At 44.3% G+C, this 16,291-nt stretch overlaps 1 protein-coding gene across 2 annotated transcripts in view; it reads right to left on the bottom strand.

The window, feature by feature from the left end:
• Positions 1-20: 20 nt before the first annotated feature.
• PRKAA2 (protein kinase AMP-activated catalytic subunit alpha 2) overlaps positions 21-16,291 on the bottom strand; it is a 17,679-nt gene continuing 1,408 nt past the window's right edge. For both annotated transcript variants that reach the window (XM_090146723.1, XM_031603231.2), the window contains exons 2-9: positions 12,029-12,170; positions 9,893-9,986; positions 8,321-8,465; positions 7,468-7,555; positions 5,132-5,356; positions 3,319-3,820; positions 1,586-1,712; positions 21-1,287 (exon numbers count right to left, since the gene is read on the bottom strand). In XM_090146723.1, the coding sequence (XP_090002849.1) occupies positions 1,049-1,287; positions 1,586-1,712; positions 3,319-3,820; positions 5,132-5,356; positions 7,468-7,555; positions 8,321-8,465; positions 9,893-9,952 (1,386 nt within the window). In that variant the 5' untranslated portion in view covers positions 9,953-9,986; positions 12,029-12,170 and the 3' untranslated portion in view covers positions 21-1,048. The remainder of the gene's footprint in view (positions 1,288-1,585; positions 1,713-3,318; positions 3,821-5,131; positions 5,357-7,467; positions 7,556-8,320; positions 8,466-9,892; positions 9,987-12,028; positions 12,171-16,291) is intronic.

The raw sequence follows: 16,291 nt of genomic DNA, 5'->3' as shown, positions 1-16,291 counted from the left end.
GCGTTTGTTCCTTGACTGATCAGACTATTAAGTTCCTTTGCAATCAAATGGAATTAAATACTGTAGCAAAGCCAAGCAGACGCCAATGCTGTCCATTAGATTAAGCCTATGCAATGAGAAGTAATAATTCTTTTAAACAAAGGAACCGTCACACATGCACTAGAGTTTACCCTCGAATAATAAGAATTTTAACCTGAAAAATCCTCATAGTTTGTCTTAAAATATAAAACCCTATCCTTCGGACAGCCAGTAGCAAAGAAACCGTGAAATGCTTTGTGATATCCCTGCCTTCTTCATGTCGCAGCAAGGTCCCAACCTGTTCTGCATCAGGACAGCAGGATCCTTGGCAGGTGAAGGCAGGCAGCTTTGGCAGAGATTTTGGGGTGGTGACAATGGGCAAAATCTTCCTATGGGAAAGGTGAGAGGTAAGTGCACCGAAGCCGTGATGCAGAGCCGGATCTGGGGGACTCAGCAGCATCCTGCCCCTTGTCTGCAATGGTAGCTTTGCACATGCCACCCCTCACCCCTTCTTTAGTAGGGGAAAAAGAACAGAGGGTGGGATGTTACATGCAGCAGCTGCTTGTTTTAGGGTGAAAGCATTGCCAGAGGTTCAGCCCTGTCCTCCCCCTGGTTGGGGCAGTATGGGAGGTACAACCTGAACCAATGTGTGCTGTGGAAAGAAATGCTTGCCCATGGCTCTGTGAATTCAGGGTCAACCAGGAGGGAGTTCTCTACCAAAAGTCAATGATATGTTTGCTACTTTACAGCCCTGCCCACGTATCCCATTGGGTTCAGGATAAAAAAGCTCATATATATTTCACTCTGGTCTAACGAGTGAAATGAAGAAGTCATTCCTGATCTCCTCAATGCCTCGTTTGAGGGGCTGTGTCCTTTGAGTGCACTTGGGATCTTTTAACAGAGGAACTGGTTCTGCGCCGCAGGCTGTGGAGTGGTGAGGAGAAGGAAGGAAGCAGAAGAGCAACAGAATGGCCACGTTGGAGCTGGTCCTCACAGTGCAATGCCATGTGCTGGGAGTCCGGTGCCTGGCTCAGCGAGCCAGAGCCATGATCAAGCTGGCACACATCTCGAAGAAGTCCATGGTGTGGCTGCCCAGGCGTGGGGGCACTGAGGAGATGCTGCCCACGAAGGAGCCGCTCAGAGACCCCATCAGTGACTGGCACTCAGTGGCTGCTGCAGCATCAATGCTCAGTCTTGGCCGGTGCAAGCCAGCTGCTGAGCACGAGCGCTGCGGGGTGGATGAGCCGGACCTCTGCTCCATCACCTCGTCTTTAAGGCAATAGGAAAAGCAAGAAATAATTTTAACAGCATTAGTTTGGTATCCCTTTACTAAGGAACTAGTAACAGTTAGTGGAGACGAATGGATCAGAAGGGATTTAGGAGTTGGACTCAGCAATCCTTGTGGGTTCCTTCCAACTTGGAATATTTTATGATCATAACTGACTTGAAACAGCATCACATGCTACAAAAGCATTCAGGAACTGAAAGAATTATTATTTTTCCTCAAAACTTCCAAGCTCGCTGTTTAATGTGTTCTACATCTCGCAGTGCATCAATTCCTGCTTACCATCAATGCTTTTGAAGTCCAGGAGGTAGCTGCGGTTGTCCACCTGGTACAGTTGCAGACTCATTTTCACATAATTGCCCGTCACCGGGTTCTTCCGACGCACTCTGAGATGGTAGGAGTTCACCACCTGCAATGGGCAACCAGCTTTAGGGAATACTCTTCAAGGCAAGAAGAACAACATTCCTTTCCTTTTATTAATTTTTTAAAAGACTAGCAAGACGCAGATTTTAGAAAGAACACTTCTTTGAAAATTAAGCAAACTATTTCCTCTTACAGTTGCGTTTGGAAAACAATTGTCAGGGCTCTGATTCACCAGCCCTGATGGCAGATGAAGCTGTTGCAGCTTCTCCTCCAGGCACCAAACCAATATCGTTGTTCCCTCAACAGCAGCAATGGCCAAATGAGCCAGAATCCACTGCCAGACCCATATACCAGAACCATGCTTGGGAAAGCCAGGCTGGATGGATGGTAGGGAATCATAGCCTCTCCCATCAGCACAACTAAACAGCGTTCGTCAGTCTTGAGCTGTGCTACGCATTTTCTCTCACCACTTCCCACCCCACAATCTGCTGCATCTCATTCGCAATGAGATCCTTTCTCTGTGCTATATTTATAAAACGGTGGCACAGATGCAAGAGCTAAGAGTCACGCTTGAAGTTATTCTTAGGATGGGAAAGATTGCTGTGAAACCTCCTCATATAAAATAAGCTCCACTGCCTACATAAAGGCACTTGGTTGAATCAGTCTGTAGAGCTGTACCAGAATTACGTTAGGTTTGTTAGCTCTCCGTGAAACCATTCAGCCAACAAATGTCTGGCTCTTGTAGGCACATGCGTCTGGAGACAGTCCATCTCCTCAATGGTGCCATGAAATCAGGTTCTGGGTGCTACTAATCTTTAAATACATAACAATGTTATCAAAATAAGGAGGATATGTGAGACTCTAAAGGTGCACAGGCACAAAATTTGGGCATTTCCCAAGGGCTGAGGACATTCACACAGCAAAAACCCTCTGGACATGGAGTAAGGAGGATATTGACTCTGGTGATGAATATCTGAGCAGAAATTCTCCTTTTCTTGGTCCTGATGCTTGCACAAGGCTGTTGTGAAAGGCCAGGAGAGCTCCTAAGCCTATAACTGCACTGAGTTTTAGAGAAGAGCTGAGAATGTTTTACCTCTGATGGTAATTGGTGAGTGATCTTCCTGTCCTCATCTCAGTCCGTGATCTTTTCTCATTGAATTTTTTCCCTAGTTCTTTTGAAGAGGGAGATTGAGAGAACAGCACAGTAGAGCTTAGCTGCCCATCAGTGTGAAACCACCACATAAGTAGGAACAAGGAGACGTGTATTGTGCCATTTCAGGACATGCAACTACTATGACCCAAGCAGAAATAACAGGAGATGCTTTTCTTGGGAGCACTTGAGATGACCTCGCAGGGAATTAGCCACTAAAATTAGAAATGTGACCAGCTCCTCTTATCCCTGTAGCTAAACAAGACAGAATTATCTTTCCAGACAGAAGCTTAGGGCATTCAGGAAAAAAAACAAAAAACAAAACAAAACAAAAACGCTTATTCACACCACAAATAAATGGCACAGATACAGAACATCTTGTGGGCATTTGTTTGGAAACAGCTGAGGCTGTAACCATATACAGACTGACCTCCCCGATCAACTCAAGTCATAAGAGAAAGAAAAATCAACACTGAAAACCTCCCCAAAGCACATTTCCTACCTTCCACTCAAAATCCAACTGCTTCATAGCTCGGTACACCTCGGCCATAATGTCATAGGGCTTGCTCTGGCTGCGGATCCCCAGGTGCCACTTGGCCTTTTTGACAGTCAGAGGTTTGGGCTTGGTGGTGTTGAGTGCATCCAAAGGGCAGCGTGCTTTGGGGCTGTCTGCTATCAAGGGTGGCATCCGCTCGGGGTGCGGCTTCACACCAGGAGGGATGTGCATGGTGTCATCCATGAAGGAGCCAGTTGGGGGGCTGGAGGCTAGGTAGAACTCGCTGGCTTGGTTCATGATCCTCCGGTTGTCGATGACAAGGTGGTAGGCGACCGCGAGTTGGTCCTGGGGGTCACCGCTGTACAGACTGTTCATCACTTCTGACTCGGTGCACTCAAACTTCTCACAGACCTCCCGAACCGCGTCGTCATCGATGACGGTGGCATCGTAGGAAGGGTCCTCTGGGAAGAGGTAGCTGGGCAGCTCCTCCTTAAACCACTCGTGTTCCCTGGGGAAAGGCAGAGATGGGCCACCATCAGACACGGCACTTCATAGAGGGATCATAGAATATCCTTTGAGGAGCTGTAGCCACCACAAGGCCTCCCCTCAGCCTTCTCTGCTCTAGGCTGAGCAAACTATGGGACCTCAGCCACTCCTCATACACCTTGCCCTCCAGACCTTTCACCATCTTTGCAGCCCTCTTTTGGATGCTCTCTAATATCTTCATGTCCTTCTTATATTTCAAAGCTACTCAGGCCCACAGCTCCCACCGGTTTACAATGAAGTCAATGGTAATTAAGTGGGTAAATGCCAGAGCAAGCCTCGGCTATAGGTGCCACCTCTCAGTTGGTAATCTTGCCATGCATGCTGTTGCTCTAACATATAATTAAATCTCCTACTCTTCAGGACTCGTGAAGTTTAAAAGGCATTTACAATTCAGATCCTATTTGAGTGGTTAAATTCAGGCCATCAATTGCAAAAGTATTAACAACCCATGATGTCCTGTAAGTGCTTGTGATGTTTATGCATATGCTTAGCACACCAGCTACATGTAATCACAGAACTATAGGGGTTGGAAGTGACCTCTGGAGATCATCCAGTCCAACCCCTTGCTAAAGCACGTTATAGTAACGACTACTATAAATTCCACAATATGGGGCTCCACTTTCTCAAAAAAAGTATTTAAAAAATTACTCAGTTTGTGAAACTTTCAAAGCCGTGTTACCAGTCATGAACACTTCATGATATCTGAAGGAACAAATATCTGCTTAAATGCCCAACTGTTCCCTTTCGTGAGCAGTACAGTCATTGACTACATAAGAAATGCATCATTTAAAGACATTTGCTGACATTTTAAACTGTGTCTGACATTTCAGCTAGTAATTCTTGTGTTCTTCTTCCTCTTTTATTGGACAGACAGTAAGTGCAACGACTACACTTTTATTCTAAACTGGTATCCAAAGAGAGATGTACTTGAAATAAAGTACTGAAAAATGGCTGGTGAATACCGAGTTCTTGGGATTATTGTGTGAGAGAGCTGGTTTTGTTAAGCACTATTAACACATTCTTGAAGCTATTTTATAATGCATTAAGATAGCATTATGTGTACATAAGTTGCAGAAAGCTACCTATTGCCAATTTTCACTTGTATTGGTGAAGCCACCGAGAAATGAAGTCACCAACCCCAGGTTCATCATCACCCACCACCAGCTGGCAGCACTCCCCTCACCATCAGCACAGAAGGATGCTCCTTAAATCCTTTAGGACCAAACCCAGCTGGATTAACTGACAGCTCCTACAAACCACACTGTGGGCTGACCTGATGTCCTTGATGGTTGCGCGCTTGAGAGGGTCAACCTGCAGCATGTGCATGAGCAGAGTGGCAACGGAGCGGTTGAGGTACTCAGGGATGTAAAACACACCTCCACGGATCTTCTTGAAGAGGGTGGGCACATGCTCATCATCAAAGGGCAAAGTGCCACAGAGGAGGGCGTAGAGGATGACGCCGCAGCTCCAGATGTCCACCTCTGGGCCAGCATACAGCCTGTGTGAAGCAAGGGAGGAGAAATGGGTCACAACCCTTCCCGTTCCCCTCTGCATCCTTGGGCTGCCTAAGCCAAAAACCCACCCGAGGGTGATGGAGAATGACGCAGAGCTGCTTTGAGTTGATCACGCTCCTTTGTCATCCATGGAACAGGAAAATGAGCACCTCCACCAGACCCACCAAAAAGCCCAAACCTACATTTCCAGGAGCTCTGCCAGGCTGCTTGCTTCCTTGCCCCTGAGGCTGGGGGGACTCAGCCAGCAGTTTCTATTCATTCGGAGGCAGATTAAACAGCAGCAGATATTATATCTCTTCAGTGTTTATTTTCAGTTGAAGTTTGTGTGCTGGTATGCAAGAGCTCCCTTCCGACAAGCTGTTAATGTGCTTCCTGGCATCACCAAGTTGGGATACCCCAAATATATGGGTTTTGCTGCTGCTTGCCTGCTTGATTTGTTGGTTCATTGCTTTTTGCTGAAACTGCTGATTTCTCAGAGATATCTGGGAGATACTCTTGGACTGTAAAAACCAATACAGAGGTCTGTTCATGAAATCTAATCGTCCTGCATTTGCTCCTCTTGAAAAGTTCTGCTGCATACACACCTGGTATACAAAAAGAACCAGCCGTGCACACCGTCATTCTTTGAATGCTACCCAAGTAACAGAATACCATTTCTGCTCTCATGTTTGAGATTTTCCCCACTGAGAACAGTGACAGCAGCAAAGTCAGGGCATTCTGCTGATGCAATCATCTCCAAGTCCCACTGGTCTATGCCTGATTTCAACAGATAGGATGATGCCTATTTTTTGGCTGATAGACGCATTGTTTGAACTGTGCTCGGACTTTTAAGCCCAAATGAGGTGCACTTTTATGATGCTGAAACACAAAGTCTCACATACTGGATCTGCTCTGGGAGCAGCTCAGCTATATCCACCTCCAGCAGCACATTTACCCTGGTGGAGGTGGCAGATTGTTCCTCTCTGTCTCCTATATGAACTGAAAAAAAAAGTGATTTTGGCCTTTATTAAATAAAACATGGGAAATAATATTTTTTTGAATCACTGTAGAGTTTCTGGCTTTGTGCCCTTCTTGACAGTGAGGATTTACTTGGTTTCATATGTAGAACTGTAGTCACAACAGGCTTTTTGGATGCTGGTCTAGTTCCTAGGATACTCTGCCAACACATGCGCCTGTGTAAACAGGCATAAAACAGTCATCATCACAACATTAAACAAAACGTTGGATTTTTATAGGCAAAGACATACTGGATTATGAAAACTAGCACTCATGCAAAGGATGGTTCAAAAGGATGGAGTGGATGCTAAGGAGATGGGCAGTTCAAAGGACCACGCAGAGGACTGTAAATTCAAAAATCTCTACTTGTAAACTGCATTATGCTTTTACAGAGAGAGATTTTTAGGAAAATCAATGTAATTTAGGTTCTCAATATTCAAAACATGGGAGGTGACATGACTGTATCAATGGGGCAAGATGAGTTCAGCCCTAGAGCCTGTGTTCAGAACACCCCGTACCAAGCAGCTGCTGCAGCCTGGCAGGATGCAGCTGAGAGATGCCACTGCTCTGCAGTTCTGTCAGTTCAATTCATCAGTTCAAGACAAAGCTACCACCACTGAACCCGCTGTCATGAAAATAAGCCTGAAAGTTAAGGAACCTGAAGACAAGGATTTTCAATATAAGTGTCTAGCAGCGTAGGGAAGTGATTAAACAGAATACTGATTGCTTGCTTGATGAGTGGTTTCCTCATTCACACTGTGTTTTATATAGGTGGACAGGAGAGAAAGGGCTGGTCTGGAAAAGCCTATCTTTCTGAAACCTCGGTATCTGCATCCAAAGAGTAATTTTCATTCCCTTTAATTAACAATGTACACAGTAAAAGTAGAAGTAAAAGTAAATATCTTTAGCAAAACATGTTTTGCTGCTACAGCCACTGAGAAATGCAACAAGCAAGAAGACCTTCAGATATTTCCAGTAGACTCACCCAAACACAAAACACCGGCTGGAACCATTCAGTTGCTTTACTACCAGCAGGTTCCAATCTCAAGAGGAAATTTAAAGACCACGTACTCACATGATTGGAAGAGGCACGTCCTACCTTCCAGAGATGACTTCAGGGGCTGCATAATTTGGGGAACCGCAGCTGGTGCGTAGAAATTCACCATCAGACATCATGTTGGACAATCCTAAAAACAAGGTGTTGGCTATGTATTGATATCTGGCCAGAGAGAAGAGGTAGTGCAAAAGCAGGGAGAAAGCTGATGTAATCTAAGCGAACACCTTTGAGCTGCTCTGCTATTATAGCTCTTATTTTCTTTCCAAACAAGTAGGATTGACTCCAAACTAACTTTGCTTCTCTGAGTTGCAAACCTCAGAACTTTCTTTCTTTACCATGGAAGAAAAGAGACATAATTCTCTTCAGAGAACATAATGGTTGTGAAATGTGTAAACCTTCAAAGGGATTTGCTAGACAGCACTGAACAGAACAGGGTTGGAAACTCAGCTTCTACGTTGGGTTTCAGTCTGTAATGCCACTCCTGTTACTGTTCATTTCTAAAATGAAGTGAGGCCAAAGGCACACGGCCATACTAAAGGAGAACACACATGAAAATAAACACATGCAGCCAACTCACTGTGAAACTAACTGCGCCGAGTCTGTCTTAAACATAAATTAGCTGAAGCCTTATATTAGGTGATTATACTGAAACACAGCGAAGATTTGCAAATGACCTTCCTTCTCCATTATTAATGCGAGCACAGAAGCAACCTACAATAAGTAATCCCTGCTTTTGCTAAGAGGCCAGTGTTTATAACTGTGGGCTTTTCAGGTAGAGAAACTGCAAGTGGTTATGAAAACAGACTCTGGGTTTTGTAAGGCGTGCTACGCAGACACGCTCCAGCAAGCGGCTTGGAGCTGGCTGCATTTCTGGAATGCTGTTGGGGTCACATACCAAAATCGGCTATCTTCGCATTCATGTGTGCGTCCAGCAGCACGTTCTCTGGTTTCAGGTCCCTGTGGACAACCATGTGTCGGTGACAGTAATCCACTGCGGAGAGAATCTGCTGGAAAAGGCGTCGAGCCTCCGCCTCTTCAACCTACAGATGTAAGGGGAAACAGTTGTAAAGGCATGTGGGGCCGGGCAGGGGAGGTTTGCCTTAGCAAGGAGCCAAAAGTGTTCCACGGTGTGGAGATAAAATTAGAGCATGCTTGTGACGGTGCTGGAAACCAGGAGCAGCAAATAAAGTAGATTTCCCCCCTGTCGAATAGATTTCCCCCTTGTAGGTAAGTGTTTTCAAACGACATAGCCCAGAGTTGATGGTAATGAGGTGAAATTAGAAAATAAATTTGGCTGAACAGTCAAGGAGAGCCTACTGGTGCCACCTATCAGGCACTGGTTTCCCAGAGGGACCACTTCTATTGCACACTGTATGCAGAATCACAGAATTATTATGGTTGGGAAAGACCTCAAAGATGATCTAGTCCAACCATCAACCCACCACCACCATGCCCATTAACCATGTCAAAATACCACAGAGGTTAGCACGGGGAACAGTTCTTCATGGATGAATGGAGAAGGTTGCTTTGGGGAAAAAAAAAAGCCAAAAGTGGCATATAGCAATGATACTACAGACAGAAAAACTACATTTAAAATGAACAGGAGACTGATTGTTTTGTTTTTCCCTGTGTGAAAAATAGTTTCTGAACGTGGGAGTTCAGATGGGATGCAAATTGGTCACTGAAAAGATCCAAATGAGCAAGATGAGCTGAAAATAAGAACTGTATGTAGAAAAATAAATGGAGTTAGCTCCATCAACCAGGGCACTAATCTAAGACAATTACTGACTTTTTGTAGTATAGAGAAGATGTATTCACTGGGCTGATCCTTCACCTGAAGCACGATTCTGGATGTCCTTTTTAGCCCCCTGATTTCTTCCTACCCACGAGAATGTCCACTAGTCATTTTATAACCATAATATCATGTTTCAAGAGCTCAGCCTACTCCTCAGATGATTTATACTCAGTAGGAATACTGGCATTTGAAAATGCTGCTCAGATAAGCCACATCCTTAAAAAGTCTTCAAAAAGCCTAATGAGGAGCCAAAGGGGAGTCTGGAGGAGGAGAATGACTGGGATGGAGACCACAATGAGTGCTCCCCCCCTCCAATGCCCTGCATGCACATAAATCTGCTGCTGAACCAGGGGGTTGGATAGGCAACCTATAGCTAAAAAATAAAAAGATACGGTGGTTTTCCAAACGTCTTCACTAAGCAACACATTACCTTTGGATATTTTGGTTTGCATATCAAAATACATCACGGAAAATTGCAAAAAAAAAAAAAAAAAAAAAAAAAAAGGCACACAACTTATGTGTGAGTACGAGACTCTTTAAATGGGATCGCTGCGAAGCAATTTCTATTTTGGGCCTTAACCTTAGCTATCTTCCCTTTAGCAGCCGTTTTACTTCTGAACATCATCCTCTTCCCACATAAGAGTTTGTTGCCGACGTGGTACTGGCACTTACACGTCCATGCTTACAGATGTAATCAAATAATTCACCGCCGGATACGTATTCCATGACCATGAAGAAGTCCGTTGGCGTGCTGATGACCTGGTACCTTCAAAAACACCAAGAAAAAATATATTAATAAGAAAGGGGGAAAGGCTTTGAAACAGATTATTAGCTTCAAGTCAACTCTTAACATGAGCACATGCTTGGATCTTGTGTTTATAATCATTTTCCATTTCTGAAAAGCCATCTCTTATTTCAAGGGGCACGTCAGGATAATCTTTCACATGTCTATGAAAGGATCTCTTTCACAGATTCAGCCTTTTGCTTCAGGCTTTTCAATAATCCTCTGAATCTCTGCCAGATAACCCTATTGCGTTTAGGACTGTCCTGACATTCAAGTTTCCATTTGGGCTAAGATGTGCAACAACGTCTTCAGAAGTCAAAACTTCATTAAAATGGGAGTGGGAACGGAGTATATTTGGTTTCTTTCGTATTGAAGATATAGAAAAGGAAATCTAGACGCTAGGCGGAGCTAACCTTGGAAAGGCATAGAAACAAAGACGAGCACCCCAAAAGATTAACATCATTCTTCAAACATTAAGCTCCTCTATATTCTCGAATGATAAATGTGAGGGAAAGTAAAAGAATATCCTCCTTGATGTGCAAATTCACCCTCCACCTCCGCTAAATGATCCCCGAGTGCTACAAACACACTTCAGTTTCCCATCCAGCGTAACCTGACGGCAATGAGCTGAGGTCAAAGCAGCTGTAGCAATGCATAGCAGCACCAGCTGAGGCTCCCTGTGATTTATTTCAGACTCATTGTTTGCTTTTGTTATTTTAGTTATTTATTTTTCGCGGCTGACAAATAGACTTCATTTTCAGAGGTGATCGAGTGAACAGCTGATAGTCCCAGTAAAGATCAATAGGATCAACTTAACTTTTCTAAAGTGTTTTGCACTCAGACACCTAAGTTAATAGCACTACCATTTCTTGTATATACATGTAAAGTGATGGGACACCACAAGGGTTTGAAAGAGGAGCCTCATGTGCCATAGACTCCTCTCCACCTCTTTATCGGTGTATTTCAGGGCTGAAGTATTTATCGCAGGAGACTGATGTACTGAATTTAATTTCCAGGCTTTAATGGTCTGTTTGATGAATGTGTGTGCAGACTGGAAGGATGCTGGATGAGCAGCCGAGGACTCTTGCTGCCTTTTTCATGAAATAATACCAATCTGTTCTCCAATAAATCCACGGAACTCTGAAGTTACTCTAAAGTCAACAGTTGCAGCATGGTTAGTTATTTAACTTAGGGAGAATTTGTTTTCCCTTGCCTCTAAGTCCCAGGTATTTGCTATATCTCATGCCAGTTTTAAGGCTGACCTAAATGTCAACTTATCCTTGCAGTTACCATTCAACAGCTTTCTTTTATAGAAATGCCAAAGATATTATCGAGTGCCTCATTAATGTGGACTGGCTGCACAAACCAGGGATTGAGACGGAACCCCAGAGGCAGGAGTGCAGGTGCTGATTTACAACTTAAATTCAGGTTCATCAGAGTGGCAATGTTGAAAACTTACGTCTGAATAATAAATAAAAATATATACGTTCCTTTAAGCTCTGGATAATCAGGCCATGAAAACATAAATCCTACTGACTTCAGGCCAAGGCTTCACTCTAAGAGCCTGCCCAAGCTGTTATTCCTCAGGCACAATTCTCCATCACTTCAAGTCGTGAGATACTGACCCAAAAAAGGAGAATCATACAGACTCCTCCTAACATCCCAAGGCAGGAAAGCACAGATCATCTCTATGCACCTTTATAATGACTCCTGAATGGAAAAGTGGATGTTTGGGCAGGTTTACCTGAGCAAAACTTTGCACAAGGACAAGTCCCATAGTTGGTATAATGGCCCAAACTCCAATAGGAAAAACACCTTCTACGGTTCCTCAGTGTGTGGATTGTGCCCCCATGCAAGCTAGCAGGAGGACATTCAAAAAGCTGCATTTTGGCTTCAACATGCAAAAACCTGACCACACATCTACCGTTCTGTACAACTATAAGACATCTCTTGAAAACAAGTCAACGTGTGAAGTCTTTGCAGGTAGAGGAGTAAGCTGAACGTGTGGCGGAACATGTACTTACAGTTTGATAATATGAGGATGCCGGAAGAGTTTTAGGTTTTGAATTTCTCGTTTGATCTTCCCAACCACATCCAGGCTGCGTATTTTCTGTCTGTTTAGGATTTTTACTGCTACTTTGTGCCCCGTCAACTGGTGTTCGCCAACTAATAGAAAGAGGGCATTGCAAAGTCATTACGCAGGGAAGCAAGTTATGTACAGGAGATTTAAGATGCTGAGATGGATAATCAAAAGAAGGCAATAAACAAAATTGGAACCCCTAGAAATTGGGGTGTTTTAAGTACAATCTGGATATCAGGACTTTATTTTCCTCACCTTTCCTCTAGGTACTCTTTCTATATTTCTTGAGTCCTATTCTATGCGGTATAGGTGGACTCAAACACCCAGGAAAGCAGCAGGTTTACAGGAAGCAAAATGATGCACCGTTTCATACAATGCCTCAACTATAAGTGCAGAAATGAGTGCACAATGTATAAATGACTTCAAAACCAGATTGGGGTCATTTATACAAGGGGAATCCCAATGGACATACTCAATGTGGCAATTCGGGAAAAAGAATAATTAAATCATAGAATCATAGAATGGTTTGGGTTGGAAGGGACCTATAAGATCACCTAGTTCCAAAACTTTGTTTCTCTTTGCTTTACTATTTTCTCATTGCAGTGTAGGAAAAAAAAATAAAAAAGAAAAGAAAAAAGGGGACTTATTAGTAAAAAATGCTTTAAATATGACAGAGTTAAGTGGAGGTGGCCATACCCCAAAGTAATTTGCAAGGATTTATAGCACAAAAAGGTGATGTTGATCAGAGACAAATATATTTAAATGGTGGGGGAGAACCTCCACCATAATGCACGGGTTGAGTGAATCCCCAATAATCCCTGCCTTAAAATGAGACCATCACACCTCTTTAAAAAAATGATACAGGGATTTTCCTTGCCCAGAATAGGACTGCAGGATTTGCATTACTAAAATGAATTTCTATTTATACTTTCTCAAGCATGCTTCTCGTTTTGATGACAAGCTGCAGGAACACCACGCTGGAGTGTAACAGCTCCAGCAAATTCTGCCTTAAGAAAAGACACAAACCTCGATGTGTGTTTTTATGACATGCACTGGGTGTGCTCAGGTGCTGATGCGTGTAGGGACAAGAGGTGACCACAAGCCAGGAGAAGCACCACTGTCACAGGTGGAATCACACTAGTTTAATGCTAATGCAAAATGAATTCAGAACCTGATTTATTTGCTATCAACAGCCTGTATAAGAAAACGCTCTGTGTGTAGGAAGTAAAAATTACAATGAAGTTAACAGCAGAAACTACTTGTAAACAGATAGTTTACATCTGAACAGGTGCTTACATCTAAAAGGGTGCTCTGGCCACAAGCTGCCCCCTCTCAGGATCTCCAAACGGGATATTAAAAAAGGTAACATAGGGCTGGCTTTCTAAGACAGCAGAGAAAACCTGCTCACAGCACGCATTTAGGCTCTCTAATTATGAATGCTGCCCCGTCACTAATAATGCAGAGCAGAAGCTGTTAACAATTATGAGCAAATTCTGTTATTAGATTATTAGACTCAGTAATTTCAGAGCCTCTAAGGAGCTGATGAGAAGCAATGCATGTAAAGCAGGCAGCAGGGGAAGGCAGGAGGCAACGCCAGCACTGCTCAGGGCACGCGAGGTCACTATTATTAGCCACGAGATAAGACCTGCCAGAGATTCTTTCCTCAATAAGAGCATCCTAAAAATAAAACACTTTTTACTGCTCTTGAAAATAAAAGCACCACTTTGCATGCCCATTTCATCCCTTCGTAATACTCAAACTACCAGATGAAATGAGAATAAACTAAGCTTCGCCATTCGGATGCAATTTAGGGATTAGCAGAGGGCTGAAGTAGGCAGATAATTCCTCCTGGGTGGTGCAAGGAGAGCACTGAAAATAGTCCAAGGAAGCATTTTCCCTGGTGATCCTTAGGGAGGGGAAAGCGGGACAAGTTCGTGAGGCATGGATGCCAGGGGTGCAGCAGCCCACTCAAGCTTTATATGGGTCCAAAGCACACACACTTGCAAGGAATTCTCCCCATCTTGTCGTGCAGTAGTAGCCCTGTGAAGAGCATTCATCTCTCTTTGCTGAGGTGGTCATGGTTTGCACAGCAGAGGCTGGCGAAGGCAGAACAGGGTGTGTTGGGCAACTCCAGCCAACGTCTCCTAGACTTTGGATTTGGCTGACCTCCGTGGCTGGGAGTGCAATAAGCTGCATTTTGCCAGTTGCACATGATTCATTCAGTCCTGTTCAAGAACTGGAGCACTAAGGCAACAGGGAAACTGAGGAACAGCAAAGTGGCTTATGGCAGAACTAGGAAGAAGACCTTGATCCCTTCCATCTTTCCAACTCTTCCTGCCCTTACCACAGCACGAGCTCTGAAAAATTCATACTATACTCTTGGAAGAAAAAACAAAGGTCATGCCTGGAGTGAATAATTACTGGTTTTAATCCCACTGCCCCATAGTTCATCCTCTTTCCATCCATGACAAACAACATGCAACTCTGTGAAGGTTTTTCTAGCTCAAACACACCAATAATTAAAACCAAACAGACTATTTTGTAATCCACCTTTTGCTTACAGTAAGCATTAGATACGGAGATATTCTTGTTCCAGTCCCCACTGGCTTGTTAAGCCTACTTGAGTGTCTTGAGAGAGGGATGAAAAGACAACATAATTTGATATGCGGTGGGAGTCCTTTAAACCTTTGGCTCTTTGGGGACAACGTTTCCCTTTGCTCACATTCTCCAGCCCAGCACACGCTGGTGGGAGAAGAAGCACTATTAGGTTGCATGGGCTTGGCCAAGGCAAACCCATCTCTGCCACGTGGAGCAGGGAGAGGATGCATGTGCTCCTCTGTGCCAATGGGACTGTCCTCTCCAGGTACCCAGGTTGGGCAGTGGTGATGTCAGGTATGGGTGAGGAAGCCTGCTCCTTCCTTCTTACTTGCTGCCTGGATTAAAACCTAAGGGGAGGAGGGAGGGCTGAGTGGCAGTATTAGAAAAAGGGATTTGAGCATGTGTCTTGTCTTCTTGTGACAAGTACTCCAGTCAGCTTCCCCGCAGCTTAGAATCAGCAAACTCAGCTCCATTGGGGCAGGCAGAGGGGATGGATTTGACACTGAGGTGAAAGCACTGTGTAATGAACAGAGACTGTAAACTCCAAAAACTGGCACCGAAGCAGACATGGTATGAGCATCTTTAGCTCCTACTGCATCTGCTTGTGCATGGGACTGCCTGCATTATTCCGGTACTGGAGGCTGATGGAGAAACAAGGGAAGAGATACAATAGGATGAGTTTCTAACAGAAGACCCTCTGTGTTTTGTTATTTTTCTAAGAGAGGAGAAAAAAGATGAGAGATTTATCCTAGAATAAGCTGAGATAATCATTACAGTCCTCTGGCAGATAGCTTTTTTGCAGCAGATACCTATGAAGTCGCCTTCTAAGTGCGTGGAATCAGAATCATTAAGGTTGAAAAAGACATCTAAAACCCCCAAATCCAACCATCAACCCATCCCCACGATGCCCACTGCCCGTGTCCCTCAGTGCCACATCTACCCTGTGTGTTTGGTGCACAAGCAGCTCAGCTTTTTGCAAATGCTTTGCAAGGATTATTACAAGTTTAGGAAAGGGAAAGCAAAATCCTTCCCTATCAGCTGTGCTGGCCCTTAGCTTAGGCTGAAGTTATAAATGAAATCAATCCAAAGCATATATTTAGCAATGACATGTTCGTTCTGTCCCAGTGCCACTTGCTCAGATGCTGTATCACCCTTCCTTTCCCCTTTCTTCCATCCGTTCAGCCTCTTTCAGTTGATCATCCCCCAGCGCGAGGTTTGTCTTTCAGCAGCAATTTCCAGAAAAATGGGAACTGACCCCTACTTGAGCCCAAGTAATGGAGACAAACATCACCCAAGAACTGCTTGTCGTGCAATGGCAGTGCTTGGGATAGAGCTCTGTGTGGGGTGGGATGTGCCTGGTGCACACACAGCAGCGATGTGTCCCACTTGCTCCTTCCCACTGCCAGGAGGGGAGATGACATCCTTTCCCTCATTGCTTCTTCATAGAAAGGCTTAGATTGGAAGGGACCTTAAAGATCACCTAGTTCCACCTCCCCCTGCCATAGTCTGGTTGCCATCTATCAGATCAGACTGCCCAGGGCCCCATCCAACCTGGCCTTGGCCACCTCCAGGGATGGGGTATCTGCAATAAGAAATACACTGCTGATGG

Source organism: Phasianus colchicus, chromosome 9, assembly GCF_987193195.1.
Source record: "Phasianus colchicus chromosome 9, bPhaCol1.hap1.1, whole genome shotgun sequence".
Lineage (NCBI taxonomy): Eukaryota > Metazoa > Chordata > Aves > Galliformes > Phasianidae > Phasianus > Phasianus colchicus.
Note: the sequence above shows the minus strand (reverse complement) of the source record. Positions and strands in the feature narration are given on the sequence as shown.